The sequence below is a fragment of the Trichechus manatus genome, unplaced genomic scaffold (assembly GCF_000243295.1).
Source record: "Trichechus manatus latirostris isolate Lorelei unplaced genomic scaffold, TriManLat1.0 scaffold00059, whole genome shotgun sequence".
In the NCBI taxonomy this organism is placed as follows: domain Eukaryota; kingdom Metazoa; phylum Chordata; class Mammalia; order Sirenia; family Trichechidae; genus Trichechus; species Trichechus manatus.
This window is the reverse complement of record NW_004443995.1, coordinates 3,696,545-3,708,801: the sequence shown is the minus strand read 5'-3', so window position 1 is coordinate 3,708,801 and position 12,257 is coordinate 3,696,545. Positions and strand designations below refer to the sequence as shown.

The 12,257-nt window shown below is 37.8% G+C and overlaps 1 protein-coding gene across 15 annotated transcripts in view; it reads left to right on the top strand.

Moving 5' to 3' along the window:
• Positions 1–10,971, top strand: part of ARFIP1 (ADP ribosylation factor interacting protein 1) — a 196,797-nt gene extending 185,826 nt beyond the window's left edge. For 13 of the 15 annotated variants that reach the window (XM_023733524.1, XM_023733523.1, XM_023733520.1 and 10 more), the window contains one exon: positions 9,124–10,831. In XM_023733524.1, coding sequence (XP_023589292.1) covers positions 9,124–9,279 — 156 coding nt within the window. In that variant the 3' untranslated portion in view covers positions 9,280–10,831. Of the gene's footprint in view, positions 1–9,123 lie in introns of all 15 variants that reach the window. The other 2 variants (XM_004378818.3, XM_004378817.3) reach the window with 1 other exon arrangement.
• The last annotated feature ends 1,286 nt before the right edge of the window (positions 10,972–12,257 follow it).

The following is a 12,257-nucleotide window of genomic DNA, read 5'->3' as shown; positions in this document are numbered from 1 at the left end:
ATAAAGAACAACGATGAAGCTGTGAAACATCGTATAACATGGACAGAGCTGGAACTTATGCTGAGTGAATTTAGTCAGTCACAGAAGGACAAATACTGCATAAGACCACTATTATAAGAACTCAAGAAAAGGTTTAAACACAGAAGAAAGCATTCTTTGATGATTATGAGGGTGGGGAGGGAGGGTGATGGTTATTTACTAACTTGATAGTAGATAAGAATCATCGTAGACGAGGGGAAGGACGGCACACACTTCGGGGGAAGTCAGCACAACTGGACTAAACCAAGGCTGAGAAGTTTCCTGAATACAGTCAAACACTTTGAGAGACAGAGTAGCAGTGGAAGGGGTCTGGGGACCATGCTTTCAGGGGACATCTAGCTATCTAGGTCAATTGGTATAACAAAGCTTATTAAGAAACTGTTCTGCATCCTACTTTGGTGAGTGGCGTCTGAGGTCTTAAAAGCTTGCAAGCGGCCATCTAAGATGCATCAATTGGTCCCAACCACCTGGAGTAAAGGAGAATGAAGAACACCAAAGCCTCAAGGAAAGTACTAGCCCAATAGACAGAAAGGACCACATAAACCGGAGACTTCATCAGCCTGAGACCCGAAGAATTAGATGGTGCCCAGCTACCACCAATAACCACCCTGACAGGGAACACAACAGAGAGTCCCAGATGGAGCAGGAGAAAGGTGGGTTGCAGAACTCAAATTCTAGTAAGAAAACCAGACTTAATGGTCTGACTGATACTGGAGGAACCCTGGAAAGCAAGGCCCCTGGATACTCTGTCAGCCCAGAACTAAAACAATTTCCTAGGCCAGCTCTTCTGACAGGGATTGGACTGGACTGTGGGACATAAAGTGATACTCATGAGGAGTGAGCCTCTTAGCTCAAGTAGATACAGGAGACCAAAGGGGCAGCTTCAGTCCTGAGGTGAGATGGGAAGGCAGAGAGGGTTAGGAGCTGGTTGAATGGACATGGGGAATCAGAGGTGGAAAGGAGGAGTGTGCTGTCACAGTATGGGGAGAGCAATTAGAGTCACATAACAGTGTATGTATAAATTTTTATATGGGAAAAAATAAAAAAAAAATTTTAAAAAGTGAAAATTTATACACTAGTCAGCAATGTGTATGATTTCTTACCGGTGGCATAGCAGTTAAAACACTTGGCAGTTAACCAGAAGATCTGCATTTCGAACCCACCAGCCACTCTTCAGGAGAAAGATGTGGCAGTCTGCTGCCATAAAGATTACAGCCTTGGAAACCCTTTGGGGCAGTTCTGCTCTGTCATATAAGGTCACTATGAGTTGGAATCGACTCCACAGCAATGCGTTTTTGGTTTAATATGGAGGGTATAAAATGGCATCCCATGTTAGTTTTAATTTGCATTTCCTGTTTTCTGATGAGGCTGGGTATCTTTGCAGATGTATAATGGCTTTTCTCGTTTCCTCCTCTGTGAAATGCCCATCTATTTCATTTGCTGTTTTTAATTTGGGTTGTTTTTGGTTTGTGGGTTTTTCACATTTTCTAGATACGTATCCTTTGTCAGTTACATGTAATACAAATATCTTTCCCATTTGTAGTTTGTTTCTTCACTCCCTTTTGATGAGTAAAAATTCTAAATTTTAATGTAGTTTATCAATATTTTTCTTTTAATTTATTTTTTATCTTTGTTTAAGAAATTCTTCCATTTCTATGGTTATCCAGGAGCTTTTCCACCATCTGTCAAAACACTGCCCTCGGTATTCTTTGGCCAGTTTCTGACAATAATCTGCCCTCCTGAAGAGGTCTGAAGCTCATCCACACTAGCAAGAGATGACTAAGAGAGCTCAGTTTTAGAAAACATTTTTATGTAATGAGATCAAATGAGCTAGCTATAATTTTTTTATTTTATTTAATTATTTTTTGCTAGCTATAATTTTAATTGGCCAGCATCTTACAGGAGAGAGATTTGCTCTTCAAATCAAATGCCACCGATGTAAGGTAAACTCTGGTTATAAACTTAATTAGAATAGCTCTGTGCTTTTTTTGGTACTTAGGCAAATTGATTTATAAGATTGAAGCTTGTTTTAAAACTAAGGCCTCTAGGTGACAGAAACAGTTTGCACTCAACTGCTAACCTAAATGTTGGTAGTTCATACCCACCCAGTGGTGCTGCAGCAGAAAAGCTTGGCAATTTGCTTCTGGAAAGATTACTGCAAAGAAAACCATATGGAGCAGTTCTGCTGTCACACGTGAGGTTGCCATGAGTCAGAATTGACAGCAGTGGGTGGTGGTTTTGTTATTTTTGTTTTTTGGTTTATTTTTAAATAAATAAAAATTTTTTATCTAGACTTAAGGCCAGTATGAATTAGTAAAAAGTCTATATTAAGAATGTTTTTTTAAAAACTTCACGTGGAATATGGTTAACTCAAGTGGTGCTAATCAATGAATAACTTAAAAGAAATTAAGCCCCTCTCTGGTGCTTGAAAAATCACAGAATCATGGAGTTGGCAGGGGACCCTTAAAGGTTCGTCTGAGGTGATCTGTCAAGCAGAATTCCTTCTCAGCATACTGGTGGTTTTCTGGTCTTAGACTGAAGGACATTTCAAGGTAGTCAGTGATGGTTAGTCAACTATATCCCTGCAATCTTTTAAATTATTATTATTTTACACACACCTTTTATTTTAGCACACACCTTTTTTCACTGTGCTAAGGTAAACTTTTCATCAGTTCCTGTTTTACTTCTCACAAGTTCCCAATCAGTAGATTCTAAACATATGAAATTTTTAGTTCACTAAGAAAAGTCGGTGCAGTTTGAAGATTTGACTGTCAAATAGGTAAACTTAGATTCCACTGAAATTGAATAAGTACTTATGACGTGTTAGAAAGTGTGCTAGGTAGTATCTCATTTCATTTAACCCTCACAGCAGTCCTACAAATTCAGTTTGGTAATGGTATACCTGATAAATGGATAAAGACCATGCTAACAAACTTCAAGTAACCTGTACAGGATGTCACAGGGATAACTGGCAAGTTACGCAGCTAAGATTGGAACCCACGCCTTCTGATTACAAAACTTTTTCTGCTTCTGTAAAAGGAGCATTACAAGTAATGGGTTGGAGTCCCTGGGTGGTGCAAACGGTTAACACACTCAGTTGCTTACTGTCTTAGTTATCTATTGCTGCTATAACAGAAATACCACAAGTGGTGGATGGCTTTAACAAAGAGAAATTTATTCTCTCAGTCTAGGAGGCTACAAGTCCAAATTCAGGCATCAGCTCCAGGGGAAGCCTTTCTCTCTCTGTCGGCTCTGTAGGAAGGTCCTTGTCATCAGTCTTCCCCTGGACTAGGAGCTTCTCCACGCAAGCATCCGGGGCCAAAGGACGTGCCATGCTGCTGCTGCTTCTTTCTTGGTGGTGTGAGGTCCCCATGTCTCTCTGCTTACTTCTGTCTTTTATATCTCAAAAGAGATTGGCTTAAGACACAATACAATTTTACAGATCTCATCAACATAACTGCCCCTATTCCATCTCATTAACATCATAATGATAGAATTTATAACATATGAAAATCACACTGGATGACAAAATGATGGACAATCACACAATACTGGGAATCTGGCCTAGCCAGGTAGATATTTTTGGGGGACACAGTTCAATCCATGACCCTTACCAAAAGGTTGATGGTTTACATTCATCCAGAGACCCCTCAAAAGAAAAGTCTGGCAATCTCCTTCCAAAAAATCAGCCATTGAAAACCCTATGGAGCGCAGTTCTCCTCTGACACACATGGGATCACCATGAGTTGGAATCATTTTGACAGCAACTGGTTTAATAAGTAATGGGTATGTTTTAGTAATGACTTGAGTGAATAACATATACAAAATTGGAAATGTTGGGCCTTTGACGAGAGTCACACTATAGCTAATGCAGTTATTAGGTCTTCCTAGAAAGTAAAAGCTTTCAAAGATACTATACTACATTTACTCCAAACCTGTAGTTAGTACTTGGGGATGGTTAGTGGAATTTTTGCCCCTCTTGTTTGAGTCAGAATCAGTTCGATGGCAATGGGTTCAGTTTGGTTTTTTGGTTGAATCTCTACTCCCTAGTTTCTCTCTTTAATTTCTCCTATGAATCATCATCACCCATAATCCTGACCTCCCCAGACACAAACCTTTCTTCTGTCCCTTTGTTTCTTTTTTTACTGGGCATTAGATGAAAGTTTACAGAGCAAATTAGATTCCCATTCGATAATTTGTACATAAAGTGTTTCATGGCCTTGGTTTCATCCCTCATAATGTGTCATCTGTCTCCGCATTTCCTCCTTGGGTTCCCCGTTTCCTGTCATCGTGATTTTCTACCCCTTCCTACCTTGTCATCTTTGCTTTTGGGCAAATACTGCCTTTTTGATCTCGTATAATTGATTGTTCTGAGGAGCACTTTCCTTTCCAGTGTTAATGTTTATTTTATGGGCTTATCTATTGTTTGGCTGGAAGGTAGTCTCTGGGAATGGCTTCAGTTCCAGGTCAGAAGGATGTCTTAGGGCCATAGTTTCAGGGGTTCCTCCAGTTTCTGTCAGACCAGTAAGTCTGGTCTTTTTTGTGAATTTGATTTTTTGTTCTACGTTTTTCTCCCGCTCTGCCCAAGACCCTCTGTTGTGATCCTAGTCATAGTGGTTGGCACTGGTTGCTGGCCACCATCTATTTCTTCTGGTCTCGGGGTCGTGTAGGCTATGGTTCATGTGGTCCATTAGTCCTTTGGACTAATTGCTCCCTTGAGTGTTTTGTTTTCTTCACTCTCCTTTGCTTTGGACGGGAAGAGACCAATAGCTGTATCTTAGATGGCCATTCACAAGCTTTTAAGACCCCAGACGCTACTCACCAAAGTAGAGTGCAGACCTATTGTCTTTATGAACTATGTTGTGTCGGTTGATATAGATGTCTCCTGAATCTATGGTCTTTTGCCCTCGAGCCTAAGATCTTCATCCCATGAGGTGTTTGGTTATATCTAAGAGATTTCCCTGACTGTGCCCCCTTCTGTGCTCTATGTTCCTGTATTTCTTATTCAGCTTAGCCTTTCTTCTTCCCAAGCATGTCCTTCCCCTTCTGATTTTCCTCCTTTTCACTGTATTTTCTGTAGCCTTTTTTTTTAATTGCTGGGACACTGCATTTTTAACCTTTTTCATGGATGCTGCATAACAAACCACCCGAAACCTAGTGGCTTAGAACAACAATGATATATTATTTCTTGCAATTCTGTGGATTGGATAGGTGGGTTCTTCTGCTGGTTTCACTTTCAACTGTAGGGCCTGCTGGGCATTCGGCCCAGGTGGAATGACTGGGCCTCTCTCCCTTTGGGCTTTCATCTTGAAGAAGGCTAGCTGGGCTTCCTCACAAGGTGGGGGCAGTAGTCCAAGAGGTCAAGCACTTGCTTATCAGGCCTCATTTTTAATGTTACATTGTCAAGCCCATTTTCATTGTAGGAGGTGTAGGGCCCAGATAGTGAGAGCGGTGATTCACTGGGGGCCATCATTATAGTAACAGTTCACAACAATTGAATACTTACCTCATCTTCTAAACTGCCTTTTTATAACCTGCCTTTATGTGATTACTCTGTTTCCCTAGTAATGGCCTCTAGATGGAGGCTCCTTATCCTTTCATATGTCCCCCATATCTAAGAAGCAGAGGGCCAGGGGAGTGAGAGCTCTCGTGTACCAATGCTCTCTTTCAGCCTTTCTTGAAATAACCCTGTTGTCCCTACAAGCCCTTTTTATAACCCAATGTATTTTCACTACTCCTACTCATTTATCACACTAATCATCATTTTCTGCTTTCCCATGCCTTACTTACCCTTGTATCCCCAGTACAGGGCCTGACACATAGTAAGTGTCACATGTTTTTTTGTCATCCTTGTACCCAGCACCAAAGGTTTTCTTTTGGAAAGATTTGCAGGCCTTAAATGTCTGAGCAGATAAATTCAAGATGGACCTCTTTTAGTCTGTATAGACATTTCTTAGTTTTCATTGTTTCAAGCTATCTGGTCCTTTTAAACTATATGCCTGCTAGAAACTTTATCTGTATCAGAGGAAGAAGAAAAATTCCTTTTGTTTCAAACAACTTCTGGGTGAATCAGCAGTGCCCGTGCCCTAAGGTTTGAATAGCTAGAGAAGTAACCTAACTTGTTCTCAAGGCTTGAGATGTTCATTCCCTGGGGTGTCAATACTGTACAGGTTGCTGGGCAGAAATCATATTCACTTCTTCACCAGTTGATTTTGGCTATCGTAGCATCAAAGACATTTGATCTTTCCCTCTTCCCACAAAAAGTTCATATGGGTGAATACCTCACATTAAAAGAGGGTTCAGTCAGGGCTGTTTACACTGTGGCTGCACTGAGCTGTGATGCAGGCCTTGATCTCTGATTAAACAATCTCAGAGTATGTGAGTGTGGCCCTGGGTTGTTACTAGACATGTCGGCCAGCCTCTGAGCTGTGCTTATTATTTGTTTTTTCTGTTCTGTTGCTGTTCTGAAGAGCATGCAGAGTTTGCATGCAGTGCACAGAATTAAATGGATCCAGAAGTGCCCAGGACCAGTCAGAACAGTTATTCCCCCTGTAGTCTAAAGAATGCAGCTTTGCTTCTTCAGCCAGATCACTTTTGCAGTGTTGGGAGGCAGGGTTGTGCAAAGGAGAATGCACTGGGCAAGGAATCGCAAGACTGGGGTTTTGGTCCTAACTCTGCTACTCACTCATCACATGACACAGAGCAAATCACTTAATACTCACTTGTGTCCCAGTTTCTCATATGTAAAACCAGATGGTTGTTTATGATAATCTGTGAGGATCCCTCTAGTTTAAAATTTCTCTGATTTTATTCTCAGCTGATGACTTCTTCCAGTATTAGACTGGGAAACAACTAACTTCTACCTCTTTTTAAGCAGTAATGTCACCTTCGTAGATGTTACACCTTTCCATCACCACTCTTACATAATTGTATATTGGCACACACAGTATACTGCCCTGTGCCGTTCCAAACCATTTTATAAAAACACGCTCAGGAAGATTCTTTTTCAGGAAAGAAGCTTTGTTGGTTCCTTTGTGATATCTTAGTTCTACATAGTAAATCATCTGGTCAAGTGAAGTGACTCAGACATTTAAAAATGTTAGTGGTTGCGGTGGATTGTTGGTGTTTCATGTAACTTAGTTAAATGCTGATTAAAATCACAGATGAAACCAGATTTAAATTCTATCTAATCTTCATACAGTTTAATATTTCTTGCGAATTGTAGTGACCTACATTAGTGCTCTTTACTAAAATATTACCCTTTTATTAATGAAAGTATTTTTTTTCTGATTATATAATGTGTACTTGTTGTTTTTAAGGATCTTAGATAATATAAGAAAGTATAAAGAATACCCATACTTCCACCATTCAAAATTTAACTGCTAAAAAATAACTTAGCTGCTGTCAGCTCTTCCACCAAAATATATCCACTTCTCACATTATCCAGTGCCAGTCCCCTGGTCTAAGCCACTGACCTCCCTCACCTGGACCACTGCAGTACTCTCTTAACTGTTGCTTGGTTTCCACTCTGATCTTCCTACAGTTCATTCTCCACATAGCAGGTAACTTTTTTAAAATTACATTATCCACCATCCAATCACTGACAGGCACTGTTAGTATCCTCATTTCCTACAGAAATAGTAGGTGATTTGCCTGAGATTCCAGAGCCTGTGCTTTTGATCACAATCCTATATGCCTCTCAAATGAATGACTATCCTTCGACATATTTCCTGTGCTCATAAGCATGTGCATACTCATGTTTTTAAAAATAGAAGTGAGATCAAACGATACATTTTGGTAACTTGTTTTTGAAATTTTACTTTCAAACTATACCTTAGCAGATATTATTACTTTCTTTTTCATGCTTCTCAGTTTCACCCATCTGGGGATTTGTTCTGTAGTTAAAATTTTAAAAAATGACATTTTTTTCTGACAGTATGGATTTTGGCTTGGGAATTTTTGATATCAGCATATCAAATAAGTGGGGTGGGGAGTAAGTGTGGCAAGTAGATGAGGAGATGTTTACTATTCCCATTATACTCTTCAGTACTGCTTGAATTTTATAATCTTGAGCATGCTTTCTTTTTATGATATTTTCCTTTTTAAAAACAAAGGCTTTACAAATAAAAAATAGCTAATGTTTTTATTATTTCCTTTATTGAGGTAGTAGATGGAGGAAGAAATGGCTAGAGAGAATATGTGTGTAATATAATGAACACAGATGTCATACATATATAAAATTTTGTATCCTATTTTTCACTTAGCATATATTTAGACATTTTCACATCATTAAACATGTTTAAACCTCAGTGTTCATGATAAATAATACTGTATGTTATTAATAAATCAGAATGTATTTTATGCTTTCTTGTTGAGTATTTTGCTGTCATGTATAAGACCTCAGGAAGCACAGGTTCGTAAGTCTTTGTGATGCTTTGCTGATTTCTTTAAGAAAGATTTATAGAGTGTTGCTTTGTTAAAACATACTCTTGATATCATTAGAAGTAATAAGCAGTTGAGAATAACTGAGAATCATATGAGCTTAAAGCAAATGGATTTTCTGGACACTTGCTGCCACTTGCTGATTCTTTGCAAACAAATACAGTACTTAAAAGTATCCAACCTACTCAGTTTTACATAAAGCATAGTCTCATGATGTCCATGGTTGGTATCTAGCATATATTATATGGGGATTATTTGTATCGAATATTCTCTGTTTGATATCTCATGATTTTGAATATACTTAGCTTGAGGGAGAATTAAATGATATTTTCAATCAGTGCCTTCAATAATATTTGAAAATGGTTAGCAGAGTATATATTTACCTTCATAAACTGACCTGTTGTTAGATATCTTCTTTCTCTTTAACTTGAGGGTGGGGCATGGGGAGCATTAGAAAGTCATCCAACACTCAGAGACCCTGCAAGGCCATATACACTTGGTATGTGTGAAATATTTTATCATTCATAAAACGGCCTTTCTTGAGGAGAGATTCACTATTTAATTAAGGTATGTAATAAATCACCTCATATCTCATTGTCATTGATGTTAATGTTTGGTCTTGTAACTCTGCTCTATCCACAGGTTAAAGTATTGCACAATCAGTTGGTCCTTTTCCACAATGCCATTGCTGCTTACTTTGCTGGGAATCAGAAGCAGCTTGAACAGACACTTAAACAGTTCCATATCAAATTGAAAACTCCTGGAGTGGATGCCCCATCTTGGCTTGAAGAACAGTAATCACACCGGGGGGAAATGTCACATTGTTATATTTCTAAACAAATCTAATAAGAATAAAGCAGATTAGGGGAAGTGGGAAGGGGTGACAGCCATTGTAGTGATTCTTGCAGACAGCTTTAATTTTTCCCTTTTTCATACTTCTAACAATTGAACTATGAAATTTAATGGGAATGTGGGTGGCTTTAATGTAAACATAATTTCTATAATCTGGACACAGTAATTTTCCTTTTGGAGAAATCCTTTTGTATGGTGAGGATTGATGGCTATTACTGTAGTTTGAAAACATCTAATATAGATTTGCACTGACAAGATAAAAATTTGAGGTTTTTGGTCCTGGAAATGAGGGCCAGTTGTAACTTTTCCAAAGGGAGGTTTACATGATTTGTATCAACATCAGATATTTTATATAAGAATATATTAAACATCTTTAAGAGATTCATTTTCATGTACTGTCTTAAAGAAAAAAGAAACTATTTTGCAGAGTAAAATTATATGATGTTCCTGCAGCATCCGCACAGAGACAGCAGCCCCTCATAAATGACTGGTTGGCTGTGGAGTTGTGACAAATACCTTTTTAAAAACGAATCTGTACTGGTGTAAGTTGTTTACACTTTTTCTAAAGACACAGGAGTTGCACTGTCATTTTGTGAGGTGTTTCAGCTTGTGAATCTGCATTACCCAAAGTCACTGGGCACTTACGTTAGCAATTTGTTTTGATTCATAATGAAACCTTAAGAGAATTTTTTGACAGGTGGACTTAGGAATAGAGATTCTTGACAATTTCTAGAGTAGAAATCTGAGCTAGAAAAGTTAATTTTGGGGTAAATTCCATTTTGATAGAAGTGAATTACTAGACAGCTTTTATTGACTTCCGTATGTAACAATACTGTTTAAGCCTTAAATCACAGATGTGTGCCTTCTCAGATACAGTAATTCTTGTTCAGCCAATGTACATACCCCATAAAGAAACCCCTTTCAGATAATGTTTAATGTATCTGTTCCTTCTTTGGAAAGGAATACTGTGTATAAATTTTGGGTTTCTTTGTACTCGTTAAACTATGTTAAAGTTCATAGTGAAATCAGCTTCTGAGTTTGCTTTTTTGTTTTTTTTAATTCCTTTTGAGGAATGGAAACTGGGAGAGGCTTTTTCATGTGGGTAATGAAGAGATAATGTAGGATAGTGTGGTGGTAACAGGAAGAAGGGAGATTGGAAAGGTCAGTACTGTTGTAGTTGCTGGGCAGTGTTGATTATATGTTATATGGTTAGCTTCTCCACTCTGTGGTTCTATCCGTAATGTAATCTTTATTAAATGTAAAGTTTTCTTAATTTTTGTCATAGACATAACATTTTGAGAGTTATCCCTTCACCGGTTCATTTCTTTTGTGTGGAAATGAATTACTTAAAATTACCATTATACACCAATTTTGTGGACTGTAAGATTTGTTATATATGTTGAGGTGCCTTTTAGCTGGCTTTTTAATTACTATGCCTGTTTTCAGTGCTTAATACAGTGTAATGTGATTGTAAACCATAAACTTATTTTAAATCATTCCTTCCTGTGTATTTGTACTCTAAGAGAGCCTTATTTTATTCTTCCAGCAGAATTACTATTTGTGATAGTTCATTTACATTCCCCAGAATGTGCCTCTGGTATGAATTTTGTATTCTTATTAAAAGTGTTTGCTGCAGTACCTTGTTTCCCTGGCTCTTCATAGTTTAAAATAATAAACAACTATTTAGATATTCTGAAGACATATGATTTGTCTTTTCAAACTCTAAAAACAACAAAAATTGTGTTCTGTCGCTTGTTTTATCTCAGTAAGTTATTCTTTCCTTGCAGTTGGAATCTCTTTTGGGAGGTGGACATGTCCAGTCTTACTATCTTTCAATAACAATTACAGTACCTAAGGAATTAAATAGCTTCGTGGGTTGATGATTCTTCTAAATAAACTGTTGAAATTTATTTAACCCGTGACATATTTACTTTGTGAGCAAAGTAATTCATATTCATTGTAGAAAAATTAGAAAATTAATAGGCAAAAAAAAAAAAATTCACTATTGAAGACAATATTACCACAGTTTTTGTGTTACATCCTTACAGATTTTTCTATGTATGTCTTGACAAAAATACACAGTTTTATAGAAGTGACCACCTATCCTCATTAAAGATAACAAATACCTTCTCAAGTCAAGAAGTGCTACACATTTCTTCAGTGAATCCCCTGAAGTAAGGTATTTTAGTTAGCAGTTTTGTATCATAAGCTATGTGTTGAATATCCATTAATAATATACATTCATCTTTCCACCATTACCTTGTTATTCCCTTAGGTTATATTCCTCAAGTGAAAATGGACCCTTAAAGTATACACTTTTAAGACTGTTATATATTGCTAGTTTGCTTTCAAGAAAGATTGTACCAATTTATACCTCAAAGAGCAGCATATACAAGTGCCTAGTTAGCATATTTTTAAAGCCAGTATGCATAAAAGGAAATGTTTATAATCAGCAGAACATCACTTAATAGATGTTTTGGGTTGAAAAGGAAAGACTGTCAGGAAGGCAAGGGCTGAACAGTCAGGATTTGGAATGTTGTGGGATAGGAGGCAGAGTAAGGAGGAAAATGGCTTTCTCCATTAAAGTAGAAATTATTCAAGGAAAAAAGGCACTGAATAGCTGGCCTGTGAAATTGAACTCTTTATCCCCAAACTCCCAGGTCTTAGAGTCCAGGAAGAAAGTAGGCAATTTAGCTGAAATCTAAACTTTAAGAAGCATCTTTTCCGTATTCAAAATGTATTGATAATGTTACTAGCACTTATCCATAGAGTGTGAAACTAGAAAATTCCATGGAGATTATCTGTTTAATGCCTTTTTTTTTTAACAGATGAAGACACCAAAGCCGAAAAATATATTAGCGTGACTTAGCCAACCCTCATCTCTCCAAGTGTAATGCCAGATGAGTATTTGCATTGAAATACAT